We start from the raw sequence: 19261 nt of genomic DNA, 5'->3' as shown, positions 1-19261 counted from the left end.
TTTGACCCAACATGAACCTACCCATGTTCTGTCTTCATTTCACTTCCATTATGTTTGATTTGCTCCAATATCTGCCTCCCAAGATTCTCTGACTCCTTCCAACTCCTACTGGTTTAAAAAAAAACCATAGTGTACTCACGCCCATTCCCTGGCGTGCATGGTTCACCCTGGGGACAAATAAGGCGACCGGTGCTTGTGCATCCACGATTAGCCAGTTGGTCAAATACCTTCAAATCATTTGGTAATAAAGGATCAATGGGCAAATATTTCAAAAGGAAAAGATTAAAGTACTAAGGATTCAAAGTTGAATACATAGCAAGAAAAACCAATGGAACGCTTTGAAATATAACTCATAGGCAACAATTAGCACTAAAACACTACACAAATAAACACCTGCCAACTGGTGAGGCTTGCTCTGCAGTCATCTAAGCCATCCCGGAAAAAAGTCCTCACTGACACTCTGTTGCCAAGAACAACCTATTCCCATGTCAATAATGGCATATTGCTTAATTCAGGCCGTTGTCACTGGTCCCACGAAGTCCATTAGCAGGGTCACGGGATGTGGCGCAGGCAGGATCCTGTTTGAGGCATACAGGGTGGAGGCATGAATGGCCCAGCTATCAAAGGGTTCTCATGAAACCCATCTGTAGATTGTTTTGGCGGCAGCAGCTATCCTCAAAGTGGCTGTGGTTCGTTCTACGTAAAAACTCAAAGTTTTCAGCACCCAAATCCGTCCTATTCTAGATAATGGTAAGCTCATTGGTAAGACTGGGAGCCTGGACAGAGCCAAATCAGTTTCTCTAAAGCAGAGGTCATTCTTTCCGGCAACAAAGGCTCTGCTAACCAGGATCTAACTGCTATTAACAGTTAACTTTCCTCCATGGACAATGTTTACAACTTACTTTTTATTCATCTCTCACACCCCTCACAACAGTGCCACTGGGGCAATTCAATTCCCAATTAATTCCCAACTATTCTAATCACCAAGTACTCATCGAAAATAAGAAAAAAAAAATCACATCTCTTTCATCGAGATCCTCATAAATATACAGAGAACCTTGTGGAGTCTCTCTGGGCGGCTCCCAGCTCCGCAAAGAATCAGCCTTTGGCCATATGAATAACATACATATGTTATTCCAATTCCTATTCCAAATTCCTATTATTGAGATGATTGTCTCTATTTAAATCATAGAGATAACTGTCCCTAGTCCTCTTATTGAGATGACTGCCTCAGCTATAGTTTCCTGTAAGTTTCAGTAAATATCTGATGAAACCCCAAGGTTTTGGGTGATTATAGTGATTTTTCAAATTGAAAAAAGAGACAGAGAAAGACAGAATGGGAACAGAAAACTAGAGGAAACACTCACATTTTAATCCCGGCCCCATGTAGCCAGAGTACAATCGTATCTCTCTTGAATGCATAAACTTTTCCATATGCACACACAGAGTTCAAGGGATTCTTGAGAATAAATACTTGACTGTAAGACAATCCAGTTTACACAAAAACCACTCAAGAAGACCAGAGTCAACTGAATCCACAGGACTATCTCACCCTATTCACCATTCTCCCTGGTTAAATTCCTATCATGAAAACAGACAAACACGTAGTCATCCTCACCTAGAGCAGGCGTCATGGCGGCCATGGGCCCCGCGGGATCCAGCTGGAATCCGCTCATCATGAACTGGGCGTCGGAGGCAGCACTGTCCATCTTCAGGTTGGGCAGGTTCATGTTCTGGGCCAGGTAGTATTGGTAGAGCTCGGCCTCGGCGGGCGAGGGCAGGCTGCCGAGGCCCAGGTGGCGGTTGTGTTGGATCTGGGTCATGTTCTGCTGCAGTAACATCATGTTATGCATGTGCTTCTCACTGGTCATGTGAATGCGGAGGTTCCTGGCCACGTTGGTCTCATAATCACACACCTCGCACCGCCAGGTGGGTTTGGTTTTTGGTTTGGTGGGCGAGGGGGCCCCGCAGGAGCTACTGATATTGGCCGCTGCCGCCGCCGCAGCCGCCGCTGCCGCCGCCGCCCCGGCAGTGTGGCTGAAGACCTGCTCCCCCCCTCCGTTCTGCAGGTTCTGCATGTTGTTGAGATGCTTGTCGGACTGCATATGAATACTGAGGTTGCCTTTGGTAGTTGTGGAGTAGTTACACACCTCGCAGCGGAAAGGCTTGTAACCACACGTGTAGCTCTCGCCTCGTGCCAGCCGGGGGTGGGGCTGCCCGCTTTTGCAGTAGACGCAGGAGCCCCCCGGCTCCGGGTGCTTCTCCTTCATGTGTGCCTCCAGGGTCTGCTGGTACTTATAGTGCCAGTTGCACTTGGGGCACTTGAGTGTCTTACACGAGTTACGAGAATGCATCATGGTCATATGACCACCCAGCGAGCGGGAGGAGCCCAGGACCGTGTCGCATTTGGGGCACTCCACGCCACTCCCCGAGGGGCACTCCCCAACCCCAAGCTCGCAGAGGGAGCCAGCGTGCTGGTGATGGGGAACGAAGCCCCCATCGTCGCCCTCTGTGCTTTCATTTGGTTCTGGTGCTGTGGCATTGTCTTTATTGGCACTTTCGTCAGCGAAGTCCAGCCTCCTGCCGCCCTCTGCCACATTGGCCCTGACGCCCTCACTGTTAAAGCTTAAACGATTCCTCCTGTTCGCACCATCAAAGACAACAAAGGAAGAAGCAGAATTAGAACTAGTAGAAGCTGTGCCCCTCGACAGCGTCTGGAGCACGTTAGGCATTAAGGGGGAGTTAGAAATGCTTTGGTTTGAGAGAGCAAGGTCCTTTTTGCTGCTACTACCTGCTGCGGCCCCAGGCTCCTCGTGAGGCCTGTCCTCCAGTTCCTCATCCAACTCGCTTGGAAAGAGTCCTTTGCAACCCTCGTCTTCCTCCTCCTCTTCTTCCTCCTCCTCTTCTTCCTCCTCCTCCTCCGCCTCTTCCTCCTCCTCTTCCTCCTCCGCCTCCTCTTCGGCTGGCTCTACTTTCTCCGAGAAGCAATCCCCGTCGCCCACTTCCTGCTTCTCTCCTTCCGCCGCCCCGGAGTCCTTGCCCTCTGAGGATTTGGTAGGACTGGAAGCCAGAGGCCCCAGGGGGACTGAGGTAATGGGGGTCTTCAGGACCGAGCTGGTGAGCCCGCCAAGGTTCAACAGGGTGCTGGGGGTCAAGAGACCAGCCTGGGGCTGCTCGGGGCCAGCGGCGGAGCCGGCTGGGAGAGCTTCCTCCCCTTCCATTCGAATGCCACTAAATTTACCATAAAAACTGTGTCCGGGGCCTATGAGGTTAGCTGTGGAAACTAAAGGGTGTTGAAAGTTCTTGTTTTTTGGTTCCAGAAAACTTACAAGGGGTTCCTTGTCTTTGCCGATCCCTTGGATGATAGCGGAGATGTTCTTATTGCTAAGAATTTTCCGCTCGTCTTCGCTCAGGGTCATTCGATGGTCATGCACCGCGTGGGTCACAAACGAACGGACGTACCCGAAGGAGAGTTTGCACAAGAAACACATCAGGATGGGCTTCCTCTTGCCGTAGAGCACAAAGCCATCGAATTTGGACAGGTCCACATTGTTAGGAACATCTTTGGATACGCAGGAGCTTTTGGCAGAGCCGTCGCTGTTCAGGTAATCCTTGTTGCTTTTGTGTCGCACGTCGAACACGCGGAAGCTGTGCAGGACGGGGCTGAGCCCCGCCAGGGCTGAGGTATTCGGGAAAGCCTGGTCTGGGCCCTCAAACCATTTCCCGAAGGATGAGGCTATGTGGAAAGTGTTGATGATCTGCGGGTACACGGGTGCAGCACACGAGGGGTCCCCTTGCTTGCCCCCCACGCCAGGGAGAGAGTTCAGGAAAAGCGAGGGGAGAGGCCCACTGCCGCTGCCACTCCCACAGGCGCCCCCGCCCTGGGTCAGCTGGCTCAGGCTCTCCACAATGTACGCGGAGCCGTCCGGCTGGTAGACGATCTCCCCGGCCAGGTTCTCCACGTCACTCTCCTCGTCCCCCTCCTCACCGGTGTCGCTGGCGCTCTCCTCTCTCAGGGGCGGCGGGGGGCGCGTGCTGGGGCAGTGGTGCTCCATGTAGGTCTGGAGGCTGGCAAAGGAAGCCGAACATTCGTTGCAGGTGACCTCCTTGCTGGCGGGCTCGGCGGGGGGCCCGGCCGACGCGGTGCTCTCCGCAAGGCGCTCATTGAAGGGGGCCCTCAGGCTGTCCAAGGGCCCGTGGCTCTCGCCTGTGGACTGCTCCATGCTACTGGGTTTGTCAGGGAGGTGGGTGCTGTTGAGTTCAGTCCATTGCTGGTGCTGAGGGATACCGCACCCATTGTCCTTCCCCGAGACGACGGGCGAGTCACAGCCTTCCATGGTAAGGCCTGCGTGGAGCTTTCATTGCACCCAGTACGGAGGATCGGACCTGAAGGGCGGAGGCAAGGGGGGAGGAGGGAGAGAGGGGAAAGAGAGAGAGAAAGGAAAGAGGTTAGGAGGGCCGAGGCTGAGGTCCCACCGCACGGAGCGCTCTAAGAGGCTTCTGTCCACAACACCCACAACACGGAGACACCGGACAGAGGGCGGGCCTGGGGACACTGCCCCGCACGGTCCAGCACACAGGGGTGGCGCGGCCGGGTCAACAGCCTGAGCAAGGGACATGGGGAAAGAAGGCCGGGAGCAGGCCTCTTCGACTTCGAATTGTCACTGCTCTGCCCCTGAAGACGAGCAGGAATATCCATTCTTTGCCAGCATAGCTTCGATAGGCCACAGTGGAGAACAGACGCATCATCTCTCCAGCCCCCCCACAAGGTCACAGCCACAGCCCTACCACTTCTGGACAACTCACACAGTCAGCATCAGCTCCCCGCACTGTCTGTGGCTCAGGGGAATACAGAGGAGGGCTGAGAAGAGGAAGGTTCAATGTTCCCGGAAAAACGACGGTAGCGTGGGATACGCTCATGGATTTAGAAAAGTTGCCGTGGCTTTTACTGACCGTGGTTCTAGTTGCAGAAGTTCAAAGAAGGTGGGTGAGGAACCTGAGGTTCACAGGGCAGGCGTGCAGCACTAGACGCGCTCCGCAAAGTCCTCTGCAGGTCTGGGAGGCATCAGTCCCATTTTATAAGCACTAAAACTGAGGGGCTTGAATCTAAAAACTGGCTCAGTGCTAATCTGACCACTGTGAAACAGAAGAGAAGATGGGTCCCCAGATTCCTGTCTCCTCCACCCATACCAGTCAAGCTCCCTGGCCTGTGACTCAGCTGACTTCAGACTAAAACTACATAGGTGCAAAACGTGAGCTTGGTATTTCCAGCAGGAATGGACCAGACTCTGGATCTGCCAACACCCCCTCCAGCAGCTTCTATCTGGCCCTGGCTGGAGGGAGTGCGTTCCCCACGTGCTTGGTGGTTTTTGCTATCAAGGATCTGAGTGGCAAGCCGAGACGGCAGCTGGGCTCGGCAAGCCCCAGCTCCACACCTGCCTCTTAGTTATTAGTCGCTACCCAACCAGCTGTCATTCAGCCCTGGGGCTTTTCCATTTCCGACTCCAAAGTGCCACTGAGCTGAATGTGCCCTCTGAGACCTCACGTCCCTGGGGAGGAAGGCATCAGATCGCCGCCACTCTGCTCCTGCGGTAATATCATCGCAGGGGTGATTATTCCGTCTGGCCCTGCTCCTACAGGCAGCTCAGCACCTCGCAGAGCCTTGATCCTTCGCCCGTAGGTCCCCAGCCACCATTCCCCTGCAGCTCCTCCTGGAGAACATGTGGCCGCTTCTCCACCCACCATCTCATTCATAGCCAGCTGGTGAAGGTTTCGGCCAGGTTTGATCTTACTTCCCTCCCCGACAGCCCCTATCTTCCCAATCTTTTTTTCAGTTCTTGATTATTGACTGCACAATGAGTCAACAGCTCCCCCTCGGGAAAAGATGGGGACGGCAGGTTTACCACAAGTCTCAGGGAGAAATAACTTTTTGGAAGACTAAAGCGATGATGTGTCTAATACACACATGCAAACACACACCCCATCTCTCCGTTTATAACCTCAGATTTTGCAACCGCAAAGTTCCATGCGCCTTAGAAAGGACATATTCATTTTAAACAGAGACGACTACACTAAATCAAACCAAACAGCAAACGCAATGGGACTTCCTCACAAGGTTGAGCCGGGATACAGGTGAGACTACAGGGTCACTCTTCTTAGGGATGCTTCTGATTGGCTGGACGACATCTGATTGACAGCTTGGGCCAAAAAGGTTGGCAGGCCTGAAGGGGCGGGAGGGTTAACAGCCCGATTGTAAAATCAATGTCATAAATGCTTGGTAAGTTACAGGAACATGCGGGAAGGGGGGGGCCACGATTGATAAAGGAGAACAGCTTTGATGCTGCACCAGGGACTTGTTTATCGACAGCAAAGCCAATCTCCTCTCCAGCCTGGGCTGGGCCAGAGAAACCTGCAAGCGTTTACCAATTAATTGGTGGGCTTCTCTTGCTCTGTTCTCCTCTTATTCCTCCTCCTCTTCCACAAAGTATCCAGCCAAGGGGCTGGGACTTTTAAAACCTCCCTTACTTTGTTTTCTACTGCAAAGCAGAAGATGTCAGGAAAGAATGACACCGTACCCACCTATGATGGTGGTTGGTGACCCTGTGGTGGTGACACTAGAGCCCACCCATTCATGGGGAGCAGCAGCCATGAGGACACGGGTGGGAGAGGAGGAACCGACTGCAGGACCCAAGCTACCTCCTCTGGGCCTCCTTCCCATGTGTACCGGCTGCGACAAGCAGGCCCGTTGCCAAACAAAGCGTGGTTCATGGACTTGAAGCACTATCCTCTCCGGGGAGCTTAAGACACATGCACTCTCTCCTCCTGCCCCATCAGAATCTGCATTTTCACACCATCCTCAGGGACCGTGCGTTAAACTTAAGACACTCTACTTCACTCCATCTTCACCAATACAGGTACCAAGCACAGCTCTTCTGTCCTTGGTACCCGTATTGCTAGGTAACCAGGGAAGGTCAGTCTTAGACTCCCTGTGGTCCCTGGGAGGTGCAGGGATGGAGATGGAGAAGACGGGGACCTGCGCACAGAGATAAGGAAGCCTCTCCAACCGGCCCCATCCTGCGGTTCAAGGGTCTTGGGGCATCTGCCACTCCCCCCCACACCCGGCTGTCTCTCTCTCGCTCTGTTTATCAGCCAGTCAATAAGAAACAGGTAGTTCTTACTTAAGGAGGCAGAAGTCAACTCGGCAGGTCGATCAGCACTCTGTCTGTAAACACGGTTTCCCGTAAAATCAATGATCTTCAGTTACAGAGGGCAGCCTGGGAACCCAGTGGGTCCTCGCGCTTTTCCAAGCAGCCCCACCAGCCCGACACGCATACCTCTCTTCAGGCTCTGTGCCCCTTCCCAGTGCTTCCCTAGTGCCAGGGCCAGCTCGTACAGGTTCACACCCCTCCTCCCTTCCTGCAGCCCGCTTCTCTGCTGGTGGCACCCAGAACTCCCTCTATAAAATGTCCAGGTATTCTACTCACAACCCCCAATGTTGCACTAAACATATGGGCTTTAAGAATTCAGTTAGATTTTAATAGAGCACATCTCTCCAATGAGAAAGTTAAAGGGAAGATATAGGAATGACCTAGCTTGCTCACTCTCTGCTTAGCACTTAAATCTGCCATTTGAAAGGTAATCTTGTACAGAAGAATTCCAGCACCTTCATCAAGCACCCCCCAACCCCTGCTCATCTTCCAAGCTCCCTTGGAACCACCTGTAAAGCCCACTGCATCTTTGCAAATGTCAATCTTTACTTTTCAAAGATTGTTTAAAAGGATAAAACTCTACCCTGTTACCCTGTAACTCCCTATTAATCAAAACGTTCATCTCCCTCTTTAAAAACGTGCTTACGACAGTTTTATCCTGTTCCCTTAAGGAGGCAGGACTGGGTAAAATGCAACAGTTTCAGGGAAGCTGGGGTGGCAGGGGTGCGGTTATGACGAAGGGGAGGGGCTCCTGCTGTTGCTCCAGCTCCCGGAGAATTAAACATGAACAGTCGCACCGTGTAATTTTAAATTGTTAATTAGCACAGGGTTAATTAGGCAGTCCTTTCACAAGAGGCTGTCTGGTAGGAAACCAAGAAGGGAAACAAAGGGGAAGGGAGGAAAAACAAAGAACAGAGGCAGTGAGAAACTGTTGCTTCCAAGAATGTCCCATGCGGGATCACTCAAGAGACATCAGCCAGCAGGCAAGGATGCCTGTTTCCCTGGGTGATGCCCTGCTCTGCCGGAGGGAGAGGAAGTGAGTACCGCCTTCCTACAGGTGACCAGGCAGCATACACTGAAGGCCTCAAAAATGCACATCCCTCCCCCTTGACTCGACAATTCCCCGTTCTAGGAATTCATCCTAAGGAAACAACCTAAGCAATGCGTGGAGATTTAGGTTTATTCATCACAGCATTTATAACAGAAAAAAAAAGAGGAAAAATTTAGGCAAAAACAGAGACCCTAAATAAATTACAGTGCACAGAGCTCCATATGTTGTTATAAAGATGCTTTCTTTAAAGAAACTATTTATAAGCATGGGAAAATCATCATACAGATGCTGAATGAGCAAAGCACATATAGGTATTATGTAGAGGAAAATAGGAGAGACTTATATTACAATTTTTACAATGGTGAATTCCAGGGAATGAGGTTATGGGTGACTTCATTTCCTCCTTTGTGCCTTTATTTCTCAAAGCTCTGTAAAATTAAAACCATCATTGAGACAGGAGGATTGCTGGAGCCCAAGAGTTCAAGGCTGCAGTGAGCTATGATCAGGCCACTGCACTCCAGCCTGGGTGACAAAAACAAGACTCAGTCTCTTTAAAAAAAAAAAAAAAAAAGGAAAACAAAATTGAAAATCATAATGGAAGTCATCACTTAATGAGTTAGGCGTTGTGTTAAGACCCACAGGTACAGCATATCACTTTGATCCTCATACCCACACTAGGAGATAGACACTTTTTTTTTTTTTTCGGATGGAGTCTCGCTCTGTCGCCCAAGCTGGAGTGCAGTGGCGCAATCTTGGCTCGCTGAAAGCTCCACCTCCCAGGTTCACGCCACTCTCCTGCCTCAGCCTCCCGAGTAGCTAGGACTACAGGCGCCCACCACCACACCTGGCTAATTTTTTGTATTTTTAGTAGAGATGGGGTTTCACCATGTTAGCCAGGATGGTCTTGATCTCCTGACCTCGTGGTCCACCCGTCTCGGCCTCCCAAAGTGCTGGGATTACAGGCATGAGCCACATGCCTGGCCAATAGATACTATCTTTATCCCCATTTTCGAGATGGGAAAACTGAGGTGGCCCACAGTTATATGGCCTAACTGACAAACCAGACAGTATGGGTGTGGAGTCTGTGCTCTCAGGCAGTTTTCCTTTGTCGTCCAGGCTGGAGTGCAGCGGTGCGATCTCAGCTCACTGCAACCTCCACCTCCTGGGCTCAAGCAATTCTCCTGCCTCAGCCTCCTGAGTAGCTGGGACTACAGGCAACCGTCACCATGTCTGGCTAACCTTTCTTTCTTTTTTTTTTTTTGTATTTTTAGTAGAGATAGTGTTTCAACGTGTTGGCCAGGCTGGTCTCAAACTCCTGAGCTCAGGCAATCTGCCCACCTTGGCCTCCCAAAGTGCTGGGATTACAGGCGTGAGCCACCGCATCCAGCCTGTTTTTCTTTAATGTCTGATTTTCAAAAGAGAACACTAGAACATCCCTACATCTCACATTCACGCTCAGTCTTTAAGCACCCAGGGACTGTCCTAAGGTGATGGGATCCCGGGACTGCTCATGCAGAACAACACTGGCATCTCACCCAAACACGCTTTTCTTGCTTGAGAGTGATGGGGATGAGGGGAACAGTTCGAAGCAGACTGATTTGCTTGGATATCTTTAGACAGACAAGAGAGGATAAAGGAGGTAGGAGAAGCTGCTGCAAAGAACTGAAATGTAGGTCCAATATCCTGATTTTTAAAGAAGGACAAAAGGCAGATTCCAGAACCTACAGATCAGGAAACATATTCATTCGTTCGGCATTTACTGAGCATGTACTATGTGTCCAATGCTAGAGAATCCGTGATAAAAGGTCTCGGCTTACATTCTTGTGGAGAAGAGAGACCACACACAAATACACTCAAATAAAAAGCAATATAAAGTAATACAAAGCAAGTGGAGGGGAAAGAGTGATGTGTGTGCATCGTTTTGGAGAAAGTCACAATGTCAGAGTGACTTAATGGATATGGATATACTTCAAGATATGTTGTAAAGTATATACTGCAAGTTCTTCATCGTTTTCAAACAGATTCAACAGTTGCTGGAAAAGAATTTTAGGTGGGGGGATGATCCTGAGGAATTAGCAATTAGCTGTAGGTCCAGTAAGAAAACCCACATAAAATAAACCCAAAAATATCCTTACTTAGACTTAATGATCTGAGAAATACAGTAAAGTATGCTTTTTTATCTTAATAAGGTAGCACAAAATTTATCATTTCTTTATATCCAGGACAGCAAAACAGCTTTCAGATAATAAACTGTGGCCAACTTTATAGCCGACTAATGATGCCATTACTTTAAGCGTCAACACAGAGGTCCGTGTGTCTCGGGACACGCCACAAGGCTCTGTCTTGTCCCTACTCGGCTGATTGAAATCAACAGCTTGAGGAACAAGACCATGCAGGCATGCCCACTTGCAGAGCACACCAAGCTCAAGGGAATAATTAAAATGCTCAATGGTGGAATCAAGACTGAGAAAAAAAATCTCCATGAGTTGGAACGACAGGCCCAAACTAACAGGACCAAACTTTAGAAGGAAAAACATGAAGCCCTACATTTAATTTCAGGCAATCTGCTAAACCAATGGAAGATGGAAGAGACCTGGGGTCTTCAGAGTTCATGCAAACAACAATAACAAAATATCTACGGGTTTTACTTGATGACAAACTCAGAGGAAGCCCGAGGTTGGCATGGTGGCCAAAGACCATAATGGGGTCTGGCAACAGAACTACTCTGTACCTGTTGGAGCTCAGCAGGTCCACAGCCCATCGCTTTCTCTGTCTGCATGAATAATGTTAACAAACCACTTGCAGGGAATCTCCTAAGAAAGACACCAACAAAGAAACTGTAGCTTCATCGGCATGGCTGAACACACACACAGCTCAAGGGTGCAGGAAAGAGAAGTCTCGTTGCAGGGCAAGACAGCTATCCTCGGCTATATGAAACCCTGCCTTAGTTTGGTTCTGTGGTTTCCACCTAGTTCCAGAGTTCAATTAGGGGCAATGAGGGGAATCTGTAAGGAAAGAGAGGCAGGGTCACTATAAATGAAAATCTTTCTCAAGATTATCACAGTTCCCAAATGGAATGTTTATGCTGTGAAATATTGCACTCTGTGGCTTCAAGAACGGAGAATGGGATTGTACGGAGAAGGGGATTGTGCTGTGGCCAGGGAGCTGTATCGGGCAGCCTGTGAAAGGTGAAGATTCTTCTCATTCCCGGGTGTTATCTGTGGGCTTGTCTGCCCCCACTACAAGGCTGTGAGTGGCACGAAATCAGGTTCCCTGTGCCGTTCATCTCTGAGTCCTCCACATCTGACATGTAATAGGTGCTTAATAAAACAATGGGGGAAATAGGAAAAAAGAGGATCCCTGTATCCATTCCTTTTCTTTTTTTTTTTCTCTAAGGTATGCCTGGTGTAACCATTCTCTATGAAATGGAACTGGGGCTCCTTGGAGACACGGTCAATACTTGGGCTGGAGCAGGAAAAGTACAAGATGAGCTCAGAGCATCTACTTGTGCTCAAAGAATAAGGAAGATGTATGAAAATGACCTGGGGCGGGTTGGAGGGGCTCCCACTGGCCGCATCAGGGACAATGTGAGCAAGAAAATTAGGTGACAGTAAAGGATTGCAACCCAATGTGCAACATAAGAATCCCCAAGTCCCTACTTTAAGAACAACAAAAAAAAAGTGTGGGAGAAAGGAAAGTTCTTCCACAGGGTAGAAACTCAACTAATAAACGTAGAAAAAGGGTATAGAGTAAGAAAATCACCATTTGATAACTATCATCCTCATCATCATCATCCACTCAGGGAAGAATCAACGGGTACCCAAACTAATGGATGAAAGTTTGAATACTTCTGGGCACGGTGGCTCACGCCTGTAATCCCAGCACTTTGGGAGGCCGAAGCGGGTGGCTCACGAGGCCAGGTGATCGAGACCATCCTGGCTAACATGGCGAAACCCCGTTGCTACTAAAAGTACAAAAAAAAATTAGCCGGGCGTGGTGGCGAGCGCCTGTAGTCCCAGCTACGTGGGAGGCTGAGGCAGGAGAATGATGTGAACCTGGGAGGCGGAGCCTGCAGTGAGCCGAGATGGCACCACTGCACTCCAGCCTGGGCGACAGAGCAAGACTCCGTCTCAACAACAACAAAAAAAGTTTGAATACTAACAGGATATTTACAATCTCAAAGTCTCTCCCGACAGGACACTTCTTAATTATAGCAGGAAAAACAAACAACAACAACTTCACAGTGGAGAAGCTGGCAGAGACCACCTTCATTGAGTGATCAGAGTTCCCATCACCAGCAGTGAGGCAAACAGACGTCATGTGCCTCCTGGTAGGCTACACCGAGAGGAACACAACATCCCTTCCCTGGTGTTCCTGTCAAAAATGCACAACCGGAATCTAATCATGAGGGAACATCACGCAAATGCAACTGAGGACAGTCTGCAGAATGTCCTATGCTCTTTAGAAATGTCAGGGCCATGCGACGGAAAGACAGACTGAAAAACTGTTTCAGATTAAAAGAGACTAAGGAGACGTGATTAATGAACGTTACACATAATCTGGGATCCTCTTTTCCTCTAAAGGACATAATTGGGACAACTGACAAAATCTGAATAAGGTTTTGTAGATGGGCTAATAGTGGCATATGAATGTTAATTTTCCTTTTTCTTTTTTTTTTTTTTTTTTTTTGTGGAGACAGAGTCTCGCTCTGTCACTCAGGCTGGAGTGCAGTGGCGCAATCTCGGCTCACTGCAACCTCCGCCTCCCAGGTTCAAGCAATTCTCCTGCCTCAGCCTCCTGAGTAGCTGGGAGTACAGATGCCCACCACCACGTCTAGCTAATTTTTTTGTATTTTTCGTAGAGACGGGGTTTCACCATGTTGGCCAGGCTAGTCTCAAACTCCTGACCTCCAGTGATCCACCAACCTCAGCCTCCCAAAGTGCTGAGATTACAGATGTGAGCCACCGCACCCAGCCTCATTTCCTAATTTTGATAACCGCAGTGTGTTTATAAAAGAGAATGTCTTTGTTTTTAAAAACATACACTGGGCCGGGCGCGGTGGCTCAAGCCTGTAATCCCAGCACTTTGGGAGGCCGAGGCGGGCAGATCACAAGGTCAGGAGATCGAGACCACAGTGAAACCCCGTCTCTACTAAAAATACAAAAAATTAGCTGGGCGCGGTGGCGGGCGCCTGTAGTCCTAGCTACTCAGGAGGCTGAGGCAGGAGAATGGCGTGAACCCAGGAGGCGGAGCTTGCAGTGAGCCGAGATCGCGCCACTGCACTCCAGCCTGGGCAACAGCGTGAGACTCCGTCTCAAAAAAAAAAAAAAAAAAAAAAAAAAAAAAACATACACTGGTATATTTAGAGGTGAAGGGGTACAATGCCTCGATTTTCAAATGGGTTAGGAAAAAATATGTGAGTGTATACGTATGTGTCAGTATATACATATATACACATACACATATATATAGCAGGAATAAATATATGAGATAATGTTACCATAGGAGGAGTCTAGAAGAAGGACATGAGAATTCTTTGTTCTACTGTTAAAACTTCCCTGTACACTTGAAATTGTCAAAAGAGAAAGAAACTGTCCAGAGTAAAAATTCAACATAGTAAACCCCAAAACTATACATGAAGAGTCAACCTACCCTGACATATATCTTAAATCTTAATGTGAAATTCGTTCCCAGCAGAGCTTCATAAAAGGAAGTGGCTGTGAGGCAGGACAGAGAGGTGTAGAGAGAAAAAAACTGAACACTGGTCTTTCCCTCCTCCAGCCGAGAGGCTTCTAGGTGGAGCCTTCTAGTTGGAGGAGACAAATAAATGGCCATTCCAACTTGGGCAGAACTTCACGTTATACAGTACTGAGCCATCTCCCCGTGACACCCAAGACCCTGACTGTGGGCTGATTTCCCTAGTTCCCCAGGGAACTTTCACACAGTTCCCTAACTTTGTGAAAAGTGATTCTAAGTAAATGGATAAGGGCAGCCCTCAGATAAAAGGAGAACTCCAGCAGCCCCCAGAGTGTGAGCATTGTTAAATCCAGACTAAAACATATCAGAGAGAAAAACACACTACAATGAAGAAACTATCCCCTCACTAACCCCACCTCCTTAAAAAAACAAAAACAAAAAAACAAAGGCAATCCAGATTCCAAGAGAAGGTGAAACCTCCTTCAAGGGTCAACGAAATAATACCTGCATCTGTTTAGCTTGGAATCCACTGAAGAACCATACCCAGTTCCCTTCTGTGTTTTTTACAATAACAGCGTTTATCTATTGCTGCTGCACAGAAGGCAATACGTGTTAAGTCATACACCGGTGATTCCATCTGCTTGGTAGCAATTTCCCAGCAGCCTTCAGGATTGCTCTGCAAGTGTGGCCAGGTCGGAGAACACACACGTGCTTGAACAGGTGCCTTGTGCTGCCGGAAGCCCATTGCCCGGAAGGCCCAGAGAATCGCCCAGGCCGTGGGCCTCCATGTTTGCTAATAAGTACATCTGTGCTATTTCCAGCATGAACATAAATCAGCCTGGAAGTGAAAACTGCTAGCTCAGCCCATTCTGCAGGGAATCCACAACCACCGTGATATTCTGGTTACAATGGAGTCGTGGAGGGGAACAGTAGGGAATCGTGAGAGCAGAGCCAGGTCTAGGAACCCAGTCTGTGTATACTTAGAGGAATTAAAAAAGACTTTTTATATATATATATATATGTAAACATACTCAGAGTTCAACCACCATGAATCAAAACCAAACCCATGAATATAATAATAAAAAGCAAGACAAACCAGCTATTATTTATGCTCTGCCTTTTTCAAAAAAGGGATTGGGGCAATTTAAACAGCTATAGTAACTGTATCTCACACTTGGGTACATAAGTATCCACCCTGAGTCACGTGGAGGCCTTTCCACCATATCCAGAACAGGAAAGACCAGCATCGTGTGCCCATGACTGGCTTGACTGGTGCTCCTGACTTGGATTTAATTACCATAAAGCACTGATCCCCTCCCGGATTTGCAGCAGAACCTCCTTTCACCAAATACCATCGCTTTACCTGATGGTACCAACTCACCTCTCCTACCCAGCAAGTCCACAGCTCACAACCGCAATCTTCACCCATCTCCTGGCACCTTCCTGGCTAAACCAACACCAACCATAACCAACACTTACGTGTTTCCTTTGCCAGCACTCAAGACTTTTTCATCTCCTCCCAATTTCCTCAAAGTTCCTCTCCAAGATCCTATTTCTGCTCTCTCTCCATTCTTGCTATTGGGATGGTAGGGCAAAAGCTAGGAGACAATGTAAAAACATGCCATCTGGCCCATTACAGTTTCAATCTGGCACCTCATGATGTCAAATTTATTTTAAATAATGTCTTATGATTAAAGTTGTGAGAGCTCATTATTTTAAAAAGTTGGATATGTACAAAAAGACTCAGCAGCTAAGGTTAAAATCACTGACAATTCCGCCAGCTAGAGAACCACTGCTAGGTAGTTTTTCCAGCTTTTTTTCCTCTGCATGTTTACAGATACAGATTTTCCTTCCCTACCTCGGATCACACTGCTCTTCATGTAGGCTGCCCTTTTAACCTAATTTAGTATGAAATTTTTCCTACGCCATTCAATATTCTTCATAAGTTAGAACTAATGGCTATATAGATACTATATCTTACACACATTGCATAATTTCCACCAAATGCTATTATTAGACATTTAAACAACTCCCAATATTTTGCTGTTCATTTTGCAATAAGGGCCCTTAAATCTTTGTACACACATAAAAACAGCAACAACAACAACAAACCAAGCAAACAACAAACCAAGTAGCTCCATTACTGTCCACCTGGTTGAATCAAGCATGGTTTTGAGCACGATTTTTCTGAACACGTTGTTTTGTTTGATCCTTGCGGCAGCCCATTTCATAGACAAGGAAACTGAGGCTTAGAGAGTTAAGTACCTTGCCCAAGTTGCATGCTAGTTTAGTCGGCCTTTGAAACTAGGTAAGCCTCCCTTATGGCTCTAAAACCAGGCTCTTACTCATGACGTTCTGTCTCTATTGCCTTAGGATGCATTTCTGGACGTAGAGTTGCTGACTCAAATGCTAGGAACATTTAAGGCCCTCTGGAACATGCCAAACTGTCCCCCAGGAAAGTTCTTTCCGCTCCTATTTGTACTGGTGTGTGAGCATCAATTATCCTGCACCCTTATCAACAGTAGGTATTACTTTGTTATTTTAAAAAGTCCGTTTGGCAGGCAAGAAATGGCATCTCATTTTAACTCACATTCTTTACTTGTAAGACAGAACCCATCTATGGATATTTACTGGCAGTCTACATTTCTTTTGTGAATTGCCTGTTCTTTTTTTTTTTTTTTGAGATGGAGTTTCACCCTGTTGCCCAGGTTGGAGTACAATGGTGCAATCTCAGCTAACTGCAACCTCCACCTCCTGCATTCAGGCAATTCCCCTGCCTCAGCCTCCCAAGTAACTGGGATTACAGGAGTGCACCATCACGGCCAGCTAATTTTTTGTAGTTTTAGTAGAGACAGGGTTTCACCATGTTGGCCAGGCTGGTCTTGAACTCCTGACCTCAGGTGATCCACCCACCTCAGCCTCCTAAAGTGCTGGGATTACAAGCATGAGCATCTGTGCCCGGCCTTGCCTGCTATTTCTATGGCAGGTGTGTGTTCTCCTTTTCTGAGTAGTGAGAGGGTTTTGCAGAATTTGACTGGTGATCCCTCCCCCTTGAGTTCCTATCAGTCCACCATCCTATGAGCTCCTGGACAGCACTGAGTCCGACCTACTTAGACTGCCAGTTCCGAAGATGTTCTCTGCCCTTCAGATCTCAACTCCTTCCAACGAGTGGACTCTGTCCACTGCTTCATTTGCTCCACATCAATTTTCCTGTATTCAAGTGAGGTCCTCCTCCTTTATGTGATTATAAAGGGCCAAACCGCATCAGTCATCTTCAAGCTTTGTTGTGCAATGGAACCAACTATGGGGCACAATAAAAATACACACAGATGTCAAGCCCCAGCCCAGAGCACAGGACTAGCTCTCTGAAGGGCCGGGTGTCTGCTCCAGGAGGGTGGGAAGACACCATGTTGCCAAGATTTCTGTCCTCGGTCCAGAGTCACCAGTGTCCTTCTGGTCTTGGTCAATGATTCCTCCTCTTCTACTTTAAGCTTCAATTTCCCCTCCTTTCAAAACTGCTTCCCCCTACTCCTTGAAATCTTCCCCCACTTCACTTCTGACATATTCTGGCCCTCCTCCCACCTCTGTCATCTCCACATTGACTGTCCTCTCCGCATTCCTACAGCTCTCCACGGGTATATTTTCCACTTATTTGATAAAATTCTCTTATCATTTCAACCCACAGACATCTCTCCTCCCTGTTCTCCTGTAGGTATTTAAGCGTCATCATACTCTTCCCCCTTGGCTCTCTGCTCTTAACTCTGTACATCAGCTACCTTAACTACTTCTGTGGTTTCAATTACTGAAATTATGAGTTGACTCCGAAAACAAAAATTTCCATTCCTGACTTGGCACTTGAATATGTGTCTCACACTTTCAGAAGACCAGAATATGTCTGCATGTGGCTAGTGTTCCACCAAGCAAGACTCAGCATGGCTCAACATGTCCAAAGGGCACTGCCCCTCCACTGTTGGCCCTGGTCTCTCTGGAAGGAACTTTTGGTGCCATCTTTGCAGAAAACAGAAAGGAAAGATCACTCTGGCTTCTCCAATGTCATGTTCATCCCCATCCTTCCCCATCCAAGAACTAACTGCCAAAACACATTGAAACGGAAACTCTCCAGAGTGGTTTCAAATCATTCTAAGATCTACGCCAACACTACCATTCGACCATCTGTGTTGCTTCCCCCCAGCGAGGACTCCTCCCCATCATCTCCGCATTCTTATGCATTATCAGCTCCGTTCCCACAACCCCAGGCCCTTTGAATAGCCTTTCTCTTCCTCAACACTCATCCAAACCTGGGATATCCTTAAAGAAGCACAAGCTCAAGTTTTACTTGGCCAATAAAATCCTCACCTATTGACCAGGCATGGTGGCTCACACTTGTAATCCCAGCACTTTGGGAGGCCGAGGCGGGGGGGGGGGGATCATCTGAGGTCAGGAGTTCGAGACCAGCCTGGCCAATATGGTGAACCCCACTAAAAATACAAAAATTAGCTGGGCGTCATGGCGGGCACCTGTAATCCCAGTTACATGGGAAGCTGAGGCATGAGAATTGCTTGAACCCAGGAGGCGGAGGGTGCAGTGAGCAGAGATGGAAACCACTGCACTCCAGCCTGGGCGACAGAGTAAGACTGTCTCCAAAAGAAAAATTCTACTCGGAAGGAGGAAAAATCAGGTACGAACTACATGCAAGCAAACCCCTGGGTTTCCGCTTCCTGGGAAGGGCTATCAAAGCCGAGTTCACTAGTTCAACAGAAAGATGAGTCTACTATGGTACCTAAGTTCTCGTTAGGTAGCTCTTAGTCAGGAGAACACTAATTTGAACAGAAGTCACTGCTATCGTTCAAGGCTGCACAAACCCAAGAGAAATGAACTTGGGCAGATTCTTTGCACTTGGCAGTTTGGGGAATACAGGTAGAAGCAGCCACGGGCCTTAAGTTTTCTTTTATTCACGTCGAAACTACGTGAGAACAAATGAAGAACATAGTACAGCTGCTTTTCTTTGCACCTGAGCACCTGGGAAACCCCATTCAATGCTGCTGGACAGAGGTACATCCTCGCAATGACTCTGCCAAATGGTACACACAGGACAATGGGGAAGGCCTGTAAGGGTGAGGTGAGAGCTGGCCTTGGGCAAAGGAAAGTTTCCCCCAGCAGTTATCTCCAAAATGACTCTGAAACAAGGAGTGTGTTTTCCTCTCGGCAGGAAGAAAACCACTTGGTGGGCTTACCATCAGCAGCTTGCTCTGGCACGAGGCTCTGGAACTGGCACCATGACAAAACAAACAAAGGTTGCCCTTTG

General features: G+C 48.2%; 1 protein-coding gene and 1 long non-coding RNA gene across 5 annotated transcripts in view; one reads left to right on the top strand and one right to left on the bottom strand.

Annotated features, from left to right (window-relative positions):
* ZFHX3 (zinc finger homeobox 3) overlaps positions 1-19261 on the bottom strand; it is a 1113461-nt gene that overhangs the window by 171532 nt on the left and 922668 nt on the right. For all 4 annotated transcript variants that reach the window (XM_077984470.1, XM_077984468.1, XM_028841442.2 and 1 more), the window contains one exon: positions 1619-4386. In XM_077984470.1, the coding sequence (XP_077840596.1) occupies positions 1619-4337 (2719 nt within the window). In that variant the 5' untranslated portion in view covers positions 4338-4386. The remainder of the gene's footprint in view (positions 1-1618; positions 4387-19261) is intronic.
* LOC144337713 (uncharacterized) lies at positions 9495-12994 on the top strand. Its single transcript, XR_013411146.1, has 2 exons — positions 9495-12118; positions 12504-12994. It is a non-coding gene; the product is annotated as an uncharacterized LOC144337713 (long non-coding RNA).

The sequence above is a fragment of the Macaca mulatta genome, chromosome 20 (genome assembly GCF_049350105.2).
Source record: "Macaca mulatta isolate MMU2019108-1 chromosome 20, T2T-MMU8v2.0, whole genome shotgun sequence".
NCBI classification, from domain to species: Eukaryota; Metazoa; Chordata; class Mammalia; order Primates; family Cercopithecidae; genus Macaca; species Macaca mulatta.
This window is presented reverse-complemented; position numbering and strand designations above follow the sequence as displayed.